The sequence below is a fragment of the Tupaia chinensis genome, unplaced genomic scaffold (assembly GCF_000334495.1).
Source record: "Tupaia chinensis unplaced genomic scaffold, TupChi_1.0 Scaffold145208_1, whole genome shotgun sequence".
Taxonomy (NCBI): Eukaryota; Metazoa; Chordata; class Mammalia; order Scandentia; family Tupaiidae; genus Tupaia; species Tupaia belangeri.
This window is the reverse complement of record NW_006205068.1, coordinates 809,825-826,030: the sequence shown is the minus strand read 5'-3', so window position 1 is coordinate 826,030 and position 16,206 is coordinate 809,825. Positions and strand designations below refer to the sequence as shown.

Here is a 16,206-nt window from a genome sequence, read left to right as displayed (position 1 = left end):
GAGCGGTCTTGCCGGCCCAGCCAGTTGCCGCTCCAGGCTCTGTAGGCTGGGCTCCGCTGTGCGGTTCAGGGCCGCTGCCGTGTCCCACACCTGCCGCCAGGACCAGGGAGGCGCCTAAGGCTGAAGCATGCACCCGGTTCTCCGACCCTCCCACCTCCTCCCATGCGCTTAGTAGCAGCCTGTACAAGCTCCGGAGCTCAGACCCGCACATGCACAGGGTTTAGAAGCAGGAAGCGCACTTCCCGGCCCCCTAACATCGCGGACACTCACGCGGTCCTGGACCCCCGCCACAGTGCGGTTGGCATGGCGAAGCGAGTAGGTGACCCGATGGATGCCATCACTGGTCTCCCCATTGCCGTAGAATCCCACTGCGATGCCAGCGCTTGGAGAGGTAACGGGCCAATGAGAGCTGCCTGCCCGGCCCCATTTCCTCCCCAACCACGCCCCTTACACCGTCTCCGGCCGGCCCCGCCCCTCCCCGCGCTAGGACCTCCCCGCCCTCCCTCGGCGGCGCTCACCTGCAGACCAGCGTGGCGATGATGACGCACCAGGCGGTGCAGCAGCAGTCGGCGTCAAGGTGTTCCTCGCTCTTGCGCCGCCGGCAGCATAACCAGAAGGAGTAGAAGAGCAGGAAGAGGAGGTCCAGGGCAAGGCAGGCCAGGGCTGCGCCCCCCAGGAGAAGCAGGGCCTGAAGGCAGGCAGGGAGGCAGCGCTGGAGGGCGGGACCCCCAAGACCCCCACTGCTAGCAGCACATCTCACATTCCATCCAGACCCGGGGACCCCCACACTCCCATTTAAATCTCCCCAAAGCCTTGTCTCCAACTTACAGGTGAGGGGTGGAGGCTCCAGACACCTAAGTGCTGTGCTGGTGGTCACCCAGGCCTGGTCTGCACACTGGCTATTTCAACTCTGACATCAGGCCTCCTTCCCAAATGCCACTTGAGAGGCCAGGTGGGCCAGATCAAGGCCTCCATGTTCTTTGGCAAGGTCATGGGGAACCCCTTCTTGGCCCCCAGAGTCTAGGGCAGGCCCTAAGAGGAGCCGCAGGGTGGTGGGTAGCCAGGAGACGGGAGACAGGGAACCAGTGCTGACTGGTCGCATGGCTGAGGAAGCCCGGATCTCTCCCTGAGCCTGTTTTCTCTTTGATATGGTAGAAAGGGGTTATGCTGCCTGCCCTGAAGAGGTGACCGCACAGCTGTAGGGCCAGGCAGAGTTGGGTGCGGAGGTGGTGTGTGAGCCAGCCAGCCTCATCACCACTCCCAGGAGTGTGCAGCGGACAGGCTCTGAACACTCCTACCCTGGTCCTAGGAGGGGGTCTCCTTCCCAGTCACAGTGCTGTGGTTTTAGAGGCTGTTAGAAAAATGGGGAACAAATGAAAGCATTTTTGAGGGACACAGTGTGAAGCATGTCTGGGGGCTGGGTGAGGGAGGGGCCCTTCCCACCTGAGCCCTCAGAGGAACTGCATTCAGGACTGGGAAGTGGGCACTGCCTGGTGGATCCCACATACCACGGACACCTGCCAGGGCTGCCCCAGGGCACGCCATCCACGCGGGCCAATCCCATACAACTCTGTCAGAACTGAGTTTGTGTTCCCCAGGCTTCATGACATGGAGGAGAACACAAAAAGCACCAGTGCCCTCCTGCCCCGCAGCTGGGTGTCTCCCACTGGAAGCGGCTGACTTACAGAGCAATGACACGTCTGAGCACCGCTGCGGGGAGGGAGGGTAACAGGCACGGCCCCTCCTCTCTGGGCTCTTCACTCTTCAGCTCCCTAGCCATGAACTTTCACCCCCATTTTACTGATAAACAAACCAGGCTTCCGAGCAGGGATGAAGGACTCAGGTCTGCAAATCCCATACCCTGGGTTCAAAAGCAGCCATTTACAGCCTGGTCTCCCACGCAGCTCCTCCAGTCCTCGGCACACTTCCTGCCTGTGCCAGGGTGGAGTGTGGCAGCTGACATGGGCTGTACTTCCTCATGGGGCTAAGTACTAGACAGATGTTGAGGTGCCTGAGGAATGGGTATTAATGAGGGGGACATCAGTGCTGTGGGGTGACCACTGGGCACCCTCAACTGCCCCCCCGGAACTGTTTCAGCATTGTGCCCTCCTTGGAGCCTGAGCCTGCGGAGCTGTTGGAGTGGAATGCCCTCTGCATGGCCCCTTTGGGACAGAAGCTTAGCCTGGAGGGCCCTGGGACAGCTGGCTTGTAGCAGCAGTTCCCAGCAGACTATCTCCCAGGAGACAGTTGCTAGGCAGCAGTAGGATGCCACTCCCTGCTTGACTCCCAGGTGCCACAGACCCCCCCACATTGGGAGGCATTCACTGAGAACTCACATCAAATCAACGTGAGCTGGGAACCAAATAACCATGGTGTAAAGTCATGCTAGTGCTCTGCAGGCTGTTTGGAGACTGGGCCTTTGCCTCTATTCAGGACACTATATGGGTGGGACCCCTGAGAAGGCCAGGGCTCCCCCATAATGCTGTGGTCGCATGGTAGAGCCCTGGACAGCTGCATTGTGCCCCAAGAATCCACTAAGCCCCAAGGTTTCCCAGCGCGCTGACTGCAGGGCAGCATGGGTGGGCGCCTTCCCACTCTTCAGCCTGGAGTGCAGCTGCCCACTGTCTCTGCACTGGCAAGAGGGGTGTTCAGGGGCCTGATTACCCACCCTGCTGGCTGGCACAGAGCCACCTCATCCATCCACCCAGGGCTTCCACCAGGTCCCTGCATTAGAAGAGTCTCTGAGGTTCAGGAAGGCTTGCCTAAGGTCACAAAGGGAGGTGGAGACAGGACAGGCAGTGGGAATTTCCAGGTGCGAATTAAGCACCTGCTTGAGGGCCAGAGGCCAACTCCATGAGGTGGCAGGCTTACCGAACAGTCCCTGATCCCAGCACCACCTCTACCACATCCAGCACCAGGCATGCCCAGCATCTATGGGCTCCCTGGACCTGCCCTCACCTGCACAGGATAGGGCATGGAGCAGAGGTGCCAACCCCACCAGCAGGTGACCTCCCTTCCCTGCAGGACAGAGGCAAAGGGCAGCACAGGCCTGTGGGGACAGCTGACATCTGCACTTCCATAAACAGGGACACCCTGGGCTCTCTGCAACTCTGGGGGTCATGTGAGCCTTCCCTCTCTGCTCTTGTTCTCAGAGGCTCCCAGGCCCTGGCTGGTGTCACCCCCACAACCCTGAATCCCCACTGCTCATTGCTGCTCAGTACAGGGCACAACTCCAGGGGAGCCTGTCTGGGCTCCATCCCACACCGAGAGCACACATCCTCACAGGGAAATCGCCCCGGGGGAGAGTAAGGCAGGGACTGGTGATCCTAGACGTGAGGCAGACAGAACCCACACAGGCACCCAAGCTCTGGTGTGTCCACCCAGTGCTCAGACAGTCACAGACATCAAAGAGCTCATAGGCCCAGAGACCTCATCAGCAGCGCCCAGACCACCCACTCCCATTTGTCAGATGAGCAAACAAAAAAACAAAAAAACAAACACGGAGGCGCAGCAAGATACACATCACTGGCCAAACAGGATTGGGATAAGGCAAGGTGAGCCCATCCACAGATGGCACTGATAGAGGGCTGGCGCCCTGGCAGTCAGGTTGGGTGAGGGGCAGCTGGCTGGCTGCTCGTGTGTGAAACATGGCTGGGTGCCAGGCACATGCCAGGACGCCACAGACAGTGCTCCCTGCCTTCAGAGCCACCCACAGGTGGTAAGGTGAGATTGGCACTAACTTCATCATAAGTCAGCTACGGGGCCTGAGGATGAGCGGGGCCATGAAAAAACAGGAAAAGTGGAACAGAGAAGGAGTCTGCATTTTACTTTCTTTCTCTCCAGCCCTCCCTCCCTCCCTCCCTCCCTTCCTCTTTCTTTTTCTTTCTTTCTTTCATTTTGCTATAGGGCATGTGTGCTTACCATGGAGAGAGAAAGCACTTCCCAAGGGGAATGACCATGCTGCAATCCCTTCTCCACTGTCCTCTCAGGATTTGGGGATACATGTGCACATGGCTGGTGTGTTTTTCAAGCTGTCGGGTCTGCGACTCGGGCTCCAGCTACCTTAACCTCTATGCCACCTGGCTGGCCCCCAGGAGTCTGCAGTTTTAAATAGTAGCCAGAGTAGGCCTCCCTGAGGGCAGACATCCAAGTCCAGAAGGTCAGGGAAGAACCTTCGGGCAGAAGGAGGGGCCAGTACTAAGGCCTGAGTGGCAGTCTGTGTGCCCTGGGAATGCCATGGGCTGACCACACCCAGCCACGACACAAAGGCAGTCTAGGCTAGCATCACTCTTCTGTGGTTCTGATTTTTTTCTAAACCGTGAACTTGTGCTACTTTTATAATTAAATTACAAAAACAGAAACCTGTTGGAGCCATCTTGAGCCCAGGCATGGGAGGCCCCCAGCAGCACCCAGCCCAGCTGGGCTTGCACCCTAGTACTGCCACCTGTAGGTTTCACATCTGTGCTCAGGCCCTGCTGCTCCCTGGCCTTCGTTCCTCCTCTGTAAAATGGTTGTGCCATTTCCCAGGCCCTCTCTGGGCCTGTCACAGGAGAAAAGGGCCTGGGGAGCCACAAGGGCCAGTAGGAGGTGATAGGAAACCAGAACGTGGGCCCTGTTCAGTGTGTAGCACTTGTGGACAGTCTCTGTGGGGCCCTAGTCCCCCAGGGCCAAAATGGAGGGTAGGAACACCCGTCTCACCTCTTAGCCTGAGGACCACCTACTGCTGGAAAGAAGCACAGGGAGGGGAGGGGACCATGGATAGGAGACAGGACCCCCTAGTCACCCTCAAAACTCAAGTCTAAGAGGGGTTTGTCGGGGAACCAGGATGTGAGGTTTGAATGCTGCTCCACCTGGTTCTAGAATATAACCTTGGGTCAGTGCCTCAGTTTCCTTGTGTATAAAACTGAGGTAGTTGAGACTAGCAGTTGGCATGATGGCTATGTCGCTGGACTCCCACGTGGTCAACTGTGGTTCAACTCCCGGACCCGGTGGCTTAAACTAACTCCGGGCACGTGTGTGTGCATGTCCAAATTCTCAAGAGGAGAATGGAGAAGATTGCAGTGTGGCTATCCCCCCTTGGGAGTGACTTCTCACTTTCTGTCTCACTTTCTGTCTCTCTGGTGAACACACGCGCCCTATAACAAAAACCTCTCAAAACAAAAACAAAAAAACTGAGGCAATAACATCACTTTCTAGTGGGGCCTGGTGAGGAATGAACTGAGCCAACGCGTGAACAGGCTCAGAACAGTGCCTCTGCAGGGAGCCCCCAGGAAAATCTCGCGGCCACTGCTTCCTGGTCGAGCTCTGCTGTCTTGCGGGCTGGGCAGGGAAGGGGGCTCAGTGACACTCACAGACAAGGCACGAGCATGAATCCGTACTCCAGCATGCACATCCGTGAGCACATGTGTGCATTCACACCCATATAAACATTCAAGTGCATGTTGTTGCGCATGTGCATGCGCAAGCCCACACACACGGGCAAGCGAATGTGTGGCCCCACGAGCTCTCCAGTTTCAATCCTCCCAGGGGAGGGGTTCTCCAGGACCCTGAGCATTAGGACACTTGTCAGAGGAGACAGGCTTGCCCACATTCTGGGGGGAGGACTGACCACTCTGGTCAGTCAAGGGGGTGGGAGTGAGGCAGAGAAAAGACCAGTGCCCAAGAAAGCTCCCAGAGGTGAGAATGTGTCCTGGGACTCAGAGGGGCTCACCTGAGAATGAGTCACTCAACCTCTGGAGGCAGTGACAGGTGCCCTCACTCCTGTCTCCCTGCTCTCAAGAGAGGCCAGTGTCCAGACACAGGTGTCCTCTCACCCTACTCCCTCCTGTCTGTCTAGCCTGGCTCCAGGAAGTGCTTCCAGACTCTGAGGACAAGGACCTCATTCCCACTCCTGTGCCCTGGGGTCTGCTTGCACCTCCCACAGCTTCTCCATCCATCAAGGGTAGAGGACTGAGTCTTGGGGAGGATATACTGCCTTTGAGCCTGAGGCTTAATTTACCTCCCAAGACTACAGCACAGAGCTGGCACATAGTAGGTGCTCAGGAGACAGAAACCCCCTCTCAACCCCAGCCTCTCAGGCTGGGCCTGTCCCTCCTAAGCCACCACAACAGCCCCATGCAGCTCCACAGAGTGAGGAAGGTGACAGCACCTGCCTGGGCTACACTGAGGAGATGGCTGCAGGGGGTGCCAGGTGCCTGCCCAGGGCCACACCCACTGCTGAGGACAAGTAGAGCCTGTCCTCGTCTGTGGATGTGCCAGGCCGGGCACTGGGAAGCCCGCAAACCAGGCCACTGCTTCCTTTTGCCTGAGGGTCAGGGCGCCTACTGCCCCAGGCCTGAGCCGGCTGTCTCAGGGGATGGTGCCTGGCACATGACCACTGCCAGCTCCCACACCAGGTTGTCAGAGGAGTCTTCCATTGCATTCCGGTGGTGGCCCAGCTGCCTCTTTCCATGGGCTGCTGTCCGCTATGCTTCTCCCCGGGCCCATTCATAAAGAGAATGGGAAATGTCTGATCAGCATCTGGGCTCTGACCACATGGAATTTTCCGTCTGTGGCGGACGTGATATAAGGGCTCAGTCAGGCGAGGTGATCTGTTCAGCCGGATCCTAAGCCTCTGGCCACCACGCTGGCTGCCAGGAGCCACGGGGGCTCGGCAGAGGTGCGTACTGTGAGCACTCAAGCGCTGTGTCCTCAAGCACCGGGGGCCATGGGTGACCCACCTCTCCTGTGGTCTCGGGTACCCCTTCCCAGCCCTTGTGCTCCTGTTTCTCGGCCTTGGACCACTCCATCCTACAGCTCCGAAAGCCATGGACTGTACTCACCAGGATGCCCCCCTCCCTGCCCTGTGCCAGATTTCCCCCTAGCGCCCTAGTACCCCCAAACCCCACTTGCTCTAGAAATACCCAATGAACCAGAGAGCTCAGGATCTGAAGCCACACCCTGTCCCAAATCAGACTAGGTCCATTTCCAAGGTGGTCAGGCCTATGGGGGATCCGCCAAGCCCCAGGCCTCCCAGGTCTTTCCTGCTCCGGCTGGTAGGGGAGCCCCGCAGCACTGCAGATGAAGGGAGGGCAGGACTGGGCAGAGGCATGAGGCTCTCTGCCGCTAGACTCTCAGGCCCAGGCATATGTTGTTCCTGCGTCTGGAACCTTCTCCTCTTCAGAAAACTCCCGTTGCCCCTTAACATGCAGTATAGGCTACCTCTTCCAGAATATTCCCATGATGTCAGAGAGAGTCCAAATCCTGCTCTGCGCCTGTGTCCACGAGAGCCTCGGCTCCTCGCCTGTTAAGTGGAATGCCTTGCCCTGAACCCACATCTGTTGCACCCCCAAGCCCAGTCTAGACGTGGTGCCTGTCCGTCAGTCACACATGCAAGGCCAGGCTCAGCGTCGGCATGGACCATGCAGGAATGACCCAGATCGCTGTGGCCAGATGGCCACATGTGACTCGGGTCTGCTCCCAGTGGAACTGGCACAGTAGCTCCTGAGGAAGCTCATCACCCGCAGAGCATACACAGAACCACACATCCCACGACTCCACAGCCCCCATAGGCTAGCACTCACACACCCATCTCCCTGGGAGGAACTGGTCCTGAGAGCTGCCCAGGCCACTTGGCTCCTCTACAGCCCCTCCGAGCCCAGGCCAGGCTGGGAACCCCACTGCAGGCCTCACAGGGGTTTTTAGGGAATGCAGGCCCACAGCTGCCTCACCCCCAGCCCAGGGGCCGCATTCCCACACCTCATTCTCAGGTCTTGTGATCAGTGGGGCAGGAGGGAAGACCAGGAGACCAGCAGTCCTAGAGACCTTGCTGGGCTCAGAGAGGCTGAGGCCACTGAGCCACACAGTTGGTGGAGTGACCATACCCGTCATGTCCCCAGCACCTGAAGGGACCAGTGAGTTCCCAGAGGTGGGAGCCATGCTGTGCAGCGTAGTAGGGAAGGAGGCAGGAGCGGCCTCCATAGCCCGAGAGAAGGTGGCGGGCAAGAACAGCTGTGGCAGGGGACTGAGAATCACGTGCTGGAGGAGAGGAAGTTCAAATACACAGGGTGGGGGCTCAGCACACTGCGCCTGCACATGCCAGGGACAAAGCGCGATCACGGGGACACCTGCCTCACTGGAGCGGGGACAGAATCACTCAGAGAGCTGGTCCCCCATGCTTCACTGGAGCAGAGACTGAGTCACACACAGAGTGTCCCCCCCTGCCTCACTGGAGCGGGAACAGAGTCACACAGAGGGTTGGTCCCCCCTGCCTCACTAGAGCGGGAACAGAATCACACAGAGGGTCCTCCCTGCCTCACTGGAGCAGGGACCAAGTCATGCAGAGGGTCCCCCTGCCTCTCTGGAACAGGGACCGAGTCTCACAGAGGGTGTCCCCCTTGCCTCACTGGAACACCACAGAGGACCCTCAGGCAGGACCAGGTAATCCTTGGTAATCGAAGACATCAGCTTTCATGGAATTCATTCAGCCTAGAACAAGGTGCTGGGGCAGGATAGACACACCAGACAGAGCTCTGCTAGGTGGGTAGGGGCTCCCAAGACTCCAGCAGGGCAGAGAAGCTCAGAGGTCACGGGATCCAAGAAGAACTGAGGTTAGAAGCTGGTCACCTGGACTGCCCTGGGCACTGTGCCTGGTGGGAAAAGCTCTCCAGACAGAGCAGGCGGGCCTGGCCCGGGTATGGCTACAAATGTCTCCTGGGTGCTGGAGGGCCACTGGTGAGGACCAGGCCTGAGCCTGAACCTACTGTGCCAGTGACAGAGAGGACTCTGAGAAGGCAGGATGGGGCTAGACAGGACTGGACCGGGGGGGAGGGGTGCCCACCACTTGCCTCCAAGGTGGGCATCTCACCCTACCTTAGAACTGCCAAAGCCCTTCTCCAAAGGAAGTTACAAGGCTTAGGGGTATCTGGGGGGTGGGGTAGCCAGGGTCCCTCTCCCCAAGGAGAGGCTCTGGTCTAACAGTCCCATCTAGAAACCTACAGGTGTCTTCAGTCCCTCCTGTAGGGAGAGGGCAAACAGGACACCACTGCCATAGTATTTGTGTCTGGGGTCCCCTCCTGGCAAGGCCTCCACTGAGGACAGCCCAGGCCTGAACACCCATTGTACATGGGTCACACGCTGCCCCTGGGTGCCCAGGTCACCCGGTAGGCTAGCCTGCCCTGCAGACAAGAGCATGACCCCAAAGTGTAGTTGGGGTCTCCCTGACATGGGACAGGAGCCTGGGTTCATAGGCCTCCCCAGGCCTGGCTGGGTGAGGTCTGGGGGCCTGAGGAGGCCTGAGCCATGGAGCTGAGCTGGGAGCAGCCCCCACACCTCCAACATGCTCGGCCCAGGCTCCTGGCCACGCAAGCCAGAAATTAAAAACAGATTTTCCAGCAGGCTGGCTTGGGTTTCACAAATTCCATGATGGTGAGATCGTGGCCGTGCTGTAGAAAGTGCAGCCAGCAGAGCCACGTGGGAGCCGGGGAGAGGGGCCCACATCTCTGTCTCAGTCCCCCACTCCAAGGTCCGAGGTCCAGGCAACCACAGCTGCACACAGACACGCCTCCGGAGCATACACAGGCTGGCCTGTGCCCTCCAGGAATCGCCTGGAAAGAGACCCAGTGAAGCAGGACGTGGGCTGAGGCTGCCAGAGAGACTCCTGCTGGTCTCCCCAAAGGCTAAGCCCCTGGCTGCACCTGCAGCCTGAGGGGGTCAGTGTGGAAGGGGCATCGAGGCCCCCCCACTCCTGCTGCTCAGCCCACGCCCCTTGCGGAGAGAACAGACACCAAAGAACTCGCAGGAGGAGCTGCCCTTGCTGCAGCGTGTGTCTATTTTGGTCGGTGCTCAAATACATCTCCCAATATGAACACCCAGAAAACCCCCTGTTCTTTGCCACCTGTCTGCATGTGCCTCTTGACCAGCCACCCTGGTGACCTTGGCCACAGCCTCAGGTCCAGTCAGGAGCCACAAGACGGTCCTGGCTGCCCAATAGGTCATACTGAAGCCCAGCCCCAGGGCCCAGCTCCCAACCAGGGAGAGGCAGCCATGGAAATGGCCCAGCCCCATCTCAGGGGTCAGAACTGAACTGCATCTCGAGGACTTGGCACGCCCCTCCATGTGGGATCAGAGCAGGCAGGGCTGGGCAGGGGCACTGTGGATGGTGCCCTCCTCAGAGGCAGAAGGAACTGGTTATATAGGCCTGGTTTGGCCACAGTGGGTACTGTCCTGCATGGCACATCTGTCTGCCCTTCATGGGGACCCAGGTTTCAGCTGGCCTCCCTTTGGAGGAGAAGGACACTCCAACTGAAGGCTGAGTGGGATCCGTGTGCACGTGAGCTGAGTCCTGCTGTCTGTCTAGACACATGCTGTGCAACTGTGCACGAGCCCATCCAGGGACAAAGGGCCTTGGGCAGAGGGCTCTGCACAGGTCCTCTCCCAGTGAACCACTGCCCAACCCACCTGCAGAACCTGCCCATTCCCCGGAGCCCCAGCACCCAGACAAGAACATATGTAGCCTGTGGCCCTGTCCTGCCTCTGGCATTGGGCTGGAGTCCAGGCCTTGAACAATGCCCACTGCAGCCCTCACAGCCCTATTCCCAGCACAAAAGGCACCCACTGCCTCAGCAGATGGCCACTGTGTCATGGACCCTTTGGGAGCACAGGGTCCCTGGTCAGGCAGCAATTCTGAAGGGGCCTCAGGACGTTAGAGCTGGAAAGTGCCTATACCTGCCTCTGGCAGCATGAGTGGTACACTGCCTGGTGTGCACTCAGCAGACTCCTCCCTGTTGATCTGCAGCACCTAGCCTGTAGACCTCACACCTCCCCAAGACCATGAGAAGTCCCCAATGGCCATTTTGAGGCCCAGCGCAGAGCTGGGGGACGGTGCTCTGCAAGCCCCAGGAGGTAGGCCGCCTTATCATCCTTCCATACCTACTGCCCACCCACTGTCCCATGCCCCAATTCCCGGGTAGCCACATAAGGCACTTCCCACATTCTTGGTCCCAGTCCCCTGGCTGCAGCTTCAGTTCCTCTTTTTCAGTCAAGAACTGTGTGAACTGTCTGTGGGGGAGGGGCACCCCAGAGCCTGACCCAGCGACCCTGGCCAGCCGCCAGCACAGCTGACGCGCCTTCCCTGCATGTCCCCTAGGCAGCACAGCCCAGTCGAGAGGGGCCCTTCCAGAGATCAGGGAGGAAGAAAGAGCCCTGGAGCAGTCCCAGAACAGGGGCCTAGGGCTGGGCTTAAAAGCCCAAGAACTGCAAAGGGGGCAAGGGTCTCTGCAGATGCAGACTGGAGAGGCCCCTGGCACTGACTGGAAGAACCTCCTTCCAATGCCCACACACTCAGCAAAAGCTGGAAGATCTACCTCCTTAGGACTTCTGAAGGGCCCAGCACTGTACCCTAAGGAAATGATCGGAGACCTACCGGCTGGTGGGGACAGAGCTGGCCACAGCATCCTCAGAATTTCAAAAACCAGGAGCTACCAAAAGGCTCAAAAACAGGGCCAGGTGAGCAGGTACAACACCACCAAGATGCTAGGTGGTAGGTGGGCTGAGGCCCCAGTGCCTACATCCAGGGAGTAAGGACTTAGCCATCAGCCTCCTGTCCCCTAGACAAAAGGCAGACAAATGATTCTCCCTGCACCTGACACTGGCCCAGGTGAAAATATTCGGAACCAGTGTGCCTAGGGGGGCTTCCCTGACACCTCCTAATACAAGGTCTGTTTTCTGCATCCTGAGTCTGGCTGATCAGCTCCTTAAACAGACCTTGCTCTAGAAGCTTCTGTAAGCTCCCCACGGCACTGTGCACTCTGTCATAGCAACTTCAGACTCTTGACTGGCGTTGTGGGATGCTGCGCAGCATCTGGACCCAGGACTGTGAAAATGGCCCACACAATTTTTGAGAAGCAGGTGACAAAAAGGCTGCTCGGCGCGATTCCAGATTTCAGTGACACCCACCCTTCAGATATAAGTGCGTGGACGGAAGCCAGCACGAAGGACCTTCTCATCTTCATGCTCTTCCCCTTCCCAAACCCTCCATGAATGTGGACTGCTTTTGCAAACTAGGAGACAGGCGATAAACGCCGTTTTTATAACCAGAGCTAATTTCCTTCAGATTAGTGGGGTGGATGACAACAAGGCCAGCCCTGCCCAGAGGACACTGCTGCTCTGCCACCAGCCTGCAATCAGGCATGCAGCTGACCTTGCATGGGTCGCAGCATTAAACCGAGCTGCTGTGTTCTTACGAGCTGGGCTCTAAGCTCTACTAGGAAGACCACTGGCCCTGACGGTCATGTGACCTAGAGTTCAAATTCTCTCTGAACGGCCACTCATTGCGGGCTGGCACAGTTCTGGGCAGAGAGAGCTCACACCTCCTGAAGCAGCACAATCCCCTGTGCACATTCAGACCAGAGGCTCCCTTATCTGGGGCTCAGTCTCAAGCTCGGGCTTTTGTCTGCCTCAGGGCCTTTGCACACTCTGGCCCTACTGTCTAAAACCCTCTTTTCTAAGGTCTCTGAGTGCTAACTTGGGCTTACCATTAGGGTCTCAACAGAAACATCTGAGCACTCAGGCTCTAATGGGAAACTGGCTCCATAAGCTGCAAGTCCGACAAGCGCAACTATCTGAGGTAGAAGGCCTGAGTGTTGAGGAACCGACTGTGTGCCAGATTCCAGGCTGGCACAAGGAGAAAGGCCAGGCCCAGCCCTCTGAGCCCTGGCAGCCTGGGTCTTGGCCTTTATGAAAGGCCAGGTAATATCTCCTCCCGGAAGCCTTCCCTGACTATTGGACTCCACAGCCCCTGTTTTGACCTCACCACAGGCTGTGACTGTTTTCCACCAACTGGCAGCCTCTAGCCTGCCCAGAACCAGTGAGGTCCGTAAGAAAGACTGAGAGCAGAGGATGTGAGCTTGATCCCTGCCCGAGGACACAGTGTCATGCAGGGCTGCAAAGGGCTGGTAGTTTTGAGTGGGCAGAGCCCCTCCCCCAGATAAAGCAAGAAAAGGTGGATAGACAGCCTAAGATCACACAGAAGGAAGTGACAGGGCTAACACCCACCCTGGGCACCTACATTCCTGGATGAAGTCAGTTACCCAAGCTCAGGGACCCCTGCCACAGCCAGGACAGGCCTGCCTAATCAGAAAGCCAAGGAGCTCTCTCGCTACAGAGGACAGACTGGCCCCAGGCCATTCCTGGTCCCCAGGCATTTGGATCCAGTCCTGCCAGCTCAGCTGGCAGGGAATCTCAAGCCTCTTCTGGGCTTCCAATTCCTCCCCTGTAAAACCAGAGCCCCACCACTCAGAGGCCCCATGATGAGGCCCTGGGCAGCCCCAGCTAGGGAGTATGAGCAGCTATGGGTCTGCTGGTGATGCCCCGCCCCGGCAGCCCCAGGTGGTACAGGCAGGCCCCAAAAGCCCCTTATGGGCTCCCACAGATACCACCAGGCCCTATAGAACCCATACCAACATATTCCCAGTGGCCTGTCCACTTAGTACACATCATGGGCCCCCAAAAGATGGAGGGTGTAGCGGCTAGGGAGCCCAAGAATCAAGAGAGAAATCTTAAACCGCACTCTGGCAAAGGCTGCTGGAGCCTTTGACACGAGGCAGCTGGGGCTCTGGGAGCCCATCAGCTCGTGATCCCACAGTCAGACCCCTGCAGAGGGGTGGCCCCAGCGCTGACTCTTGCTCCTGTTCCCCCAATCGCCCAGTGGTTCCGAGCCGGTTCCCTGCTCTTCGGGCCTCAGTGTGCGAACATGTACAATGTGCACAATGGGGCTGTCTCCCAGGGCTGTGTGAAAAAGGCTAGTGACGGCCAGTCCCTGCAGTAGGGTCTGGGGGTGGGGGTGGGGGAGTCTTCCTGTGGTTTCACCAGAGTTCCCAATCGTAGACCCTGGGCAGGAAATAGTCAAGGAGGACAAAGGCTGGTCTCCCCCTACCGCTCCCAGACTCCCGGCACACAGGACCCAGCTTTGCCCTGGCTAGCCCACAAGGCCCCAGTCCCCCTCAGCAGGACACAGCTCAGGTGGGGGCAGGACACAAATTTCAAAGACAGTGCCCCACGCCAGGATGGGTGAGGTACTGCGGACACCAGGAGGATGGGAGGCAGCTACTCTCCACAGTCAGCAAGGCCTATCCAGGGGCTTCCACACCAGTCCACACAGACCCATTGCCCAGCCAGCCATGAAAGGCGCTTTGGCCCTTGCCAGCCCCCACACCCATGACCCAGCAAAGCAGGCACAGACAGCCCAGAAAGCGAGATGAGGCGATGAAGGCTCAGAGAGGTCAAGCGCTTGCCCAAGGCACCAACACACAAGGGCAGGGGCAGGACAAGCATCCAGGCCTGGCCTGCTCCACAGCCCCTCGCTAGGAGCAGAGGTGGCGGGGGACAGAGACGGGCTGGTTTCCACGCTGTGAATTATTCAGTGGCTAATTCTGCTTGGAGGAGAGGAGGTAGGAGAGAGGGTGAGTCAGAGCACTCCCACAGCAGAGCAGGGAGCAAGGCAGGGAAGGGGGCACAAACGGGGGCCTCTCAGGGCTGAGGGGCCTGGCTGTTGCCGCCCCTGCACCTTACTCACTCCCTACCGCATGTCCTGGAACCTGTGTGCCCAGGAGGGCCAAGGCATGGCAAGGGCAACTGTGGTCCATAGCCTGGGCAGGTGGCAGCCCACAGGCCAGCAGGAAACAGCCACGCTGGGTGTCCCAGGAGCTGCCCCTAAGCTTCAGAATTGACAAATGGGCCAAGCCCTCAGGGCAGAGAACTTTCAAAGTAAAGCATGTTCTTCTCTCTGCATACAAAGTCCTCCAGGGAAGTGAGTGATAATGCCATCAGAACCCATGTTGGTTCCTGGGGAGCGCAGAGTGCATGTTGGCCCTACACTGAAGCCCCTGTTGGGTTTTTCCTAGAACGTGGGCCTTAGGTTTTATACAACGCCATGCCTCTCTCCTCCCTGTTGTCTCTGAGCTTGCCTGGGCCAATCCCTCACCCCCTTTCTAATCTGCTTAGAAAGGCAATCAGTGGAGCTGGTGGACCTGAGCAGCAGGTAAGTACTGAGCTGAGAGCAGCTGGCTCTCCTGCAGGGCGGGCTGCCCCACAGCACCCTCATTCTTACTTCCGGTTCTTCTCCTCCGGATAAGAGAGGCCACAGAGAACAGAGTTCTGCATAGACAAGGTGTTACATGGCCCACAGAATACTGGATTTCCAAGCCATCTTGACAAGCAAAGCAGTTCCCATCGACCATAGAGCTCTGCCATGATGCCTGGAGAGAAACCCAGGGGTGCTCTGGTGACCAGGCATTCTGATCATGGGTCTTTGGAATCCGAATCTCCAGGCAGGAAGGAAATGCTCACAGCCTAGTCTCCTACCCTGCTGTGGCTCAGCGCTGGAGGTAGTGGGGGCGTGGGGGTGGGTTGGCATAATGCCAAGCCTAGGGCTTCACTGGGAAAGGGCTGCAAAGGGCCCCTGGCCGCCCCATCAGGTCTGGTCAAGCTCTGCCCCTCTCAGCCTCCCACAGCACTGTGTGTACATCCCTGCAGCCTGACTGCCCAGCAGGAGGTTATTACCGGCCACAGAGGCCTGGCATCTGCCCAGGCCACTCACTCACCAAAAGCCTGGCAGTGGGATTCCCCAGCTGGGGGTGAGGGAGTGAGGAATCCCCTCTTGCCTGCATCCAATGTGTTTGGGCTTCAGCTCTGGTTTCAGAGCCCTGGGGGTCCCTGGGTAAGGGGCTCTGCTGGGAAAGTGTCCCAGGCTGCCCCTAGTGATAGAAAGGAGCTGGGGAATGAACAGCTGGTTGAGGGGCTCTGTGGAGGGCAGGGAGATGGCTCCTGTAATCACAGGAAGGGGGGGAGGGGGGGCTTAGTTTCACCAGAATAGATGATCAGAATCTGGAGGGGGGCCGCTGTGGACCTCAATGGGGAATGCAGGGTTTTCAGCCCCTTTAGAAGGGGCCGGTGACCCCTGAAGAGGCCCAGGAAAAAGGAAGGGGCCCTGACCCTCAGTAGGGGAGTGAGGAGTCTTTAGACCCTGAGGGAGGCCAAGATCCTGGAAGAGAAGGCCAAGACCCTCCACGGGGTTGGAAAATAGTCAGACTCTTGAAAGGGGGGGGGCATGACCCTCAATGAGGGGGAGAGTCGTTAGACCCTGGGGGGGTACGATCACGGGAGAGGAGGAGGCTGTGACCTGGGGAGGCCCTGACCCCGCGACTCCGAGGGGCCCCATGTCACCCGCTG

At 58.5% G+C, this 16,206-nt stretch overlaps 1 protein-coding gene across 1 annotated transcript in view; it reads right to left on the bottom strand.

Moving 5' to 3' along the window:
• The window catches only part of TTYH3 (tweety family member 3), a 37,485-nt gene that overhangs the window by 20,206 nt on the left and 1,073 nt on the right, over window positions 1–16,206 (bottom strand). The window contains exons 3-5 of the mRNA XM_006167899.2: window positions 519–688; window positions 271–382; window positions 21–90 (exon numbers count right to left, since the gene is read on the bottom strand). Coding sequence (XP_006167961.1) covers window positions 21–90; window positions 271–382; window positions 519–688 — 352 coding nt within the window. The remainder of the gene's footprint in view (window positions 1–20; window positions 91–270; window positions 383–518; window positions 689–16,206) is intronic.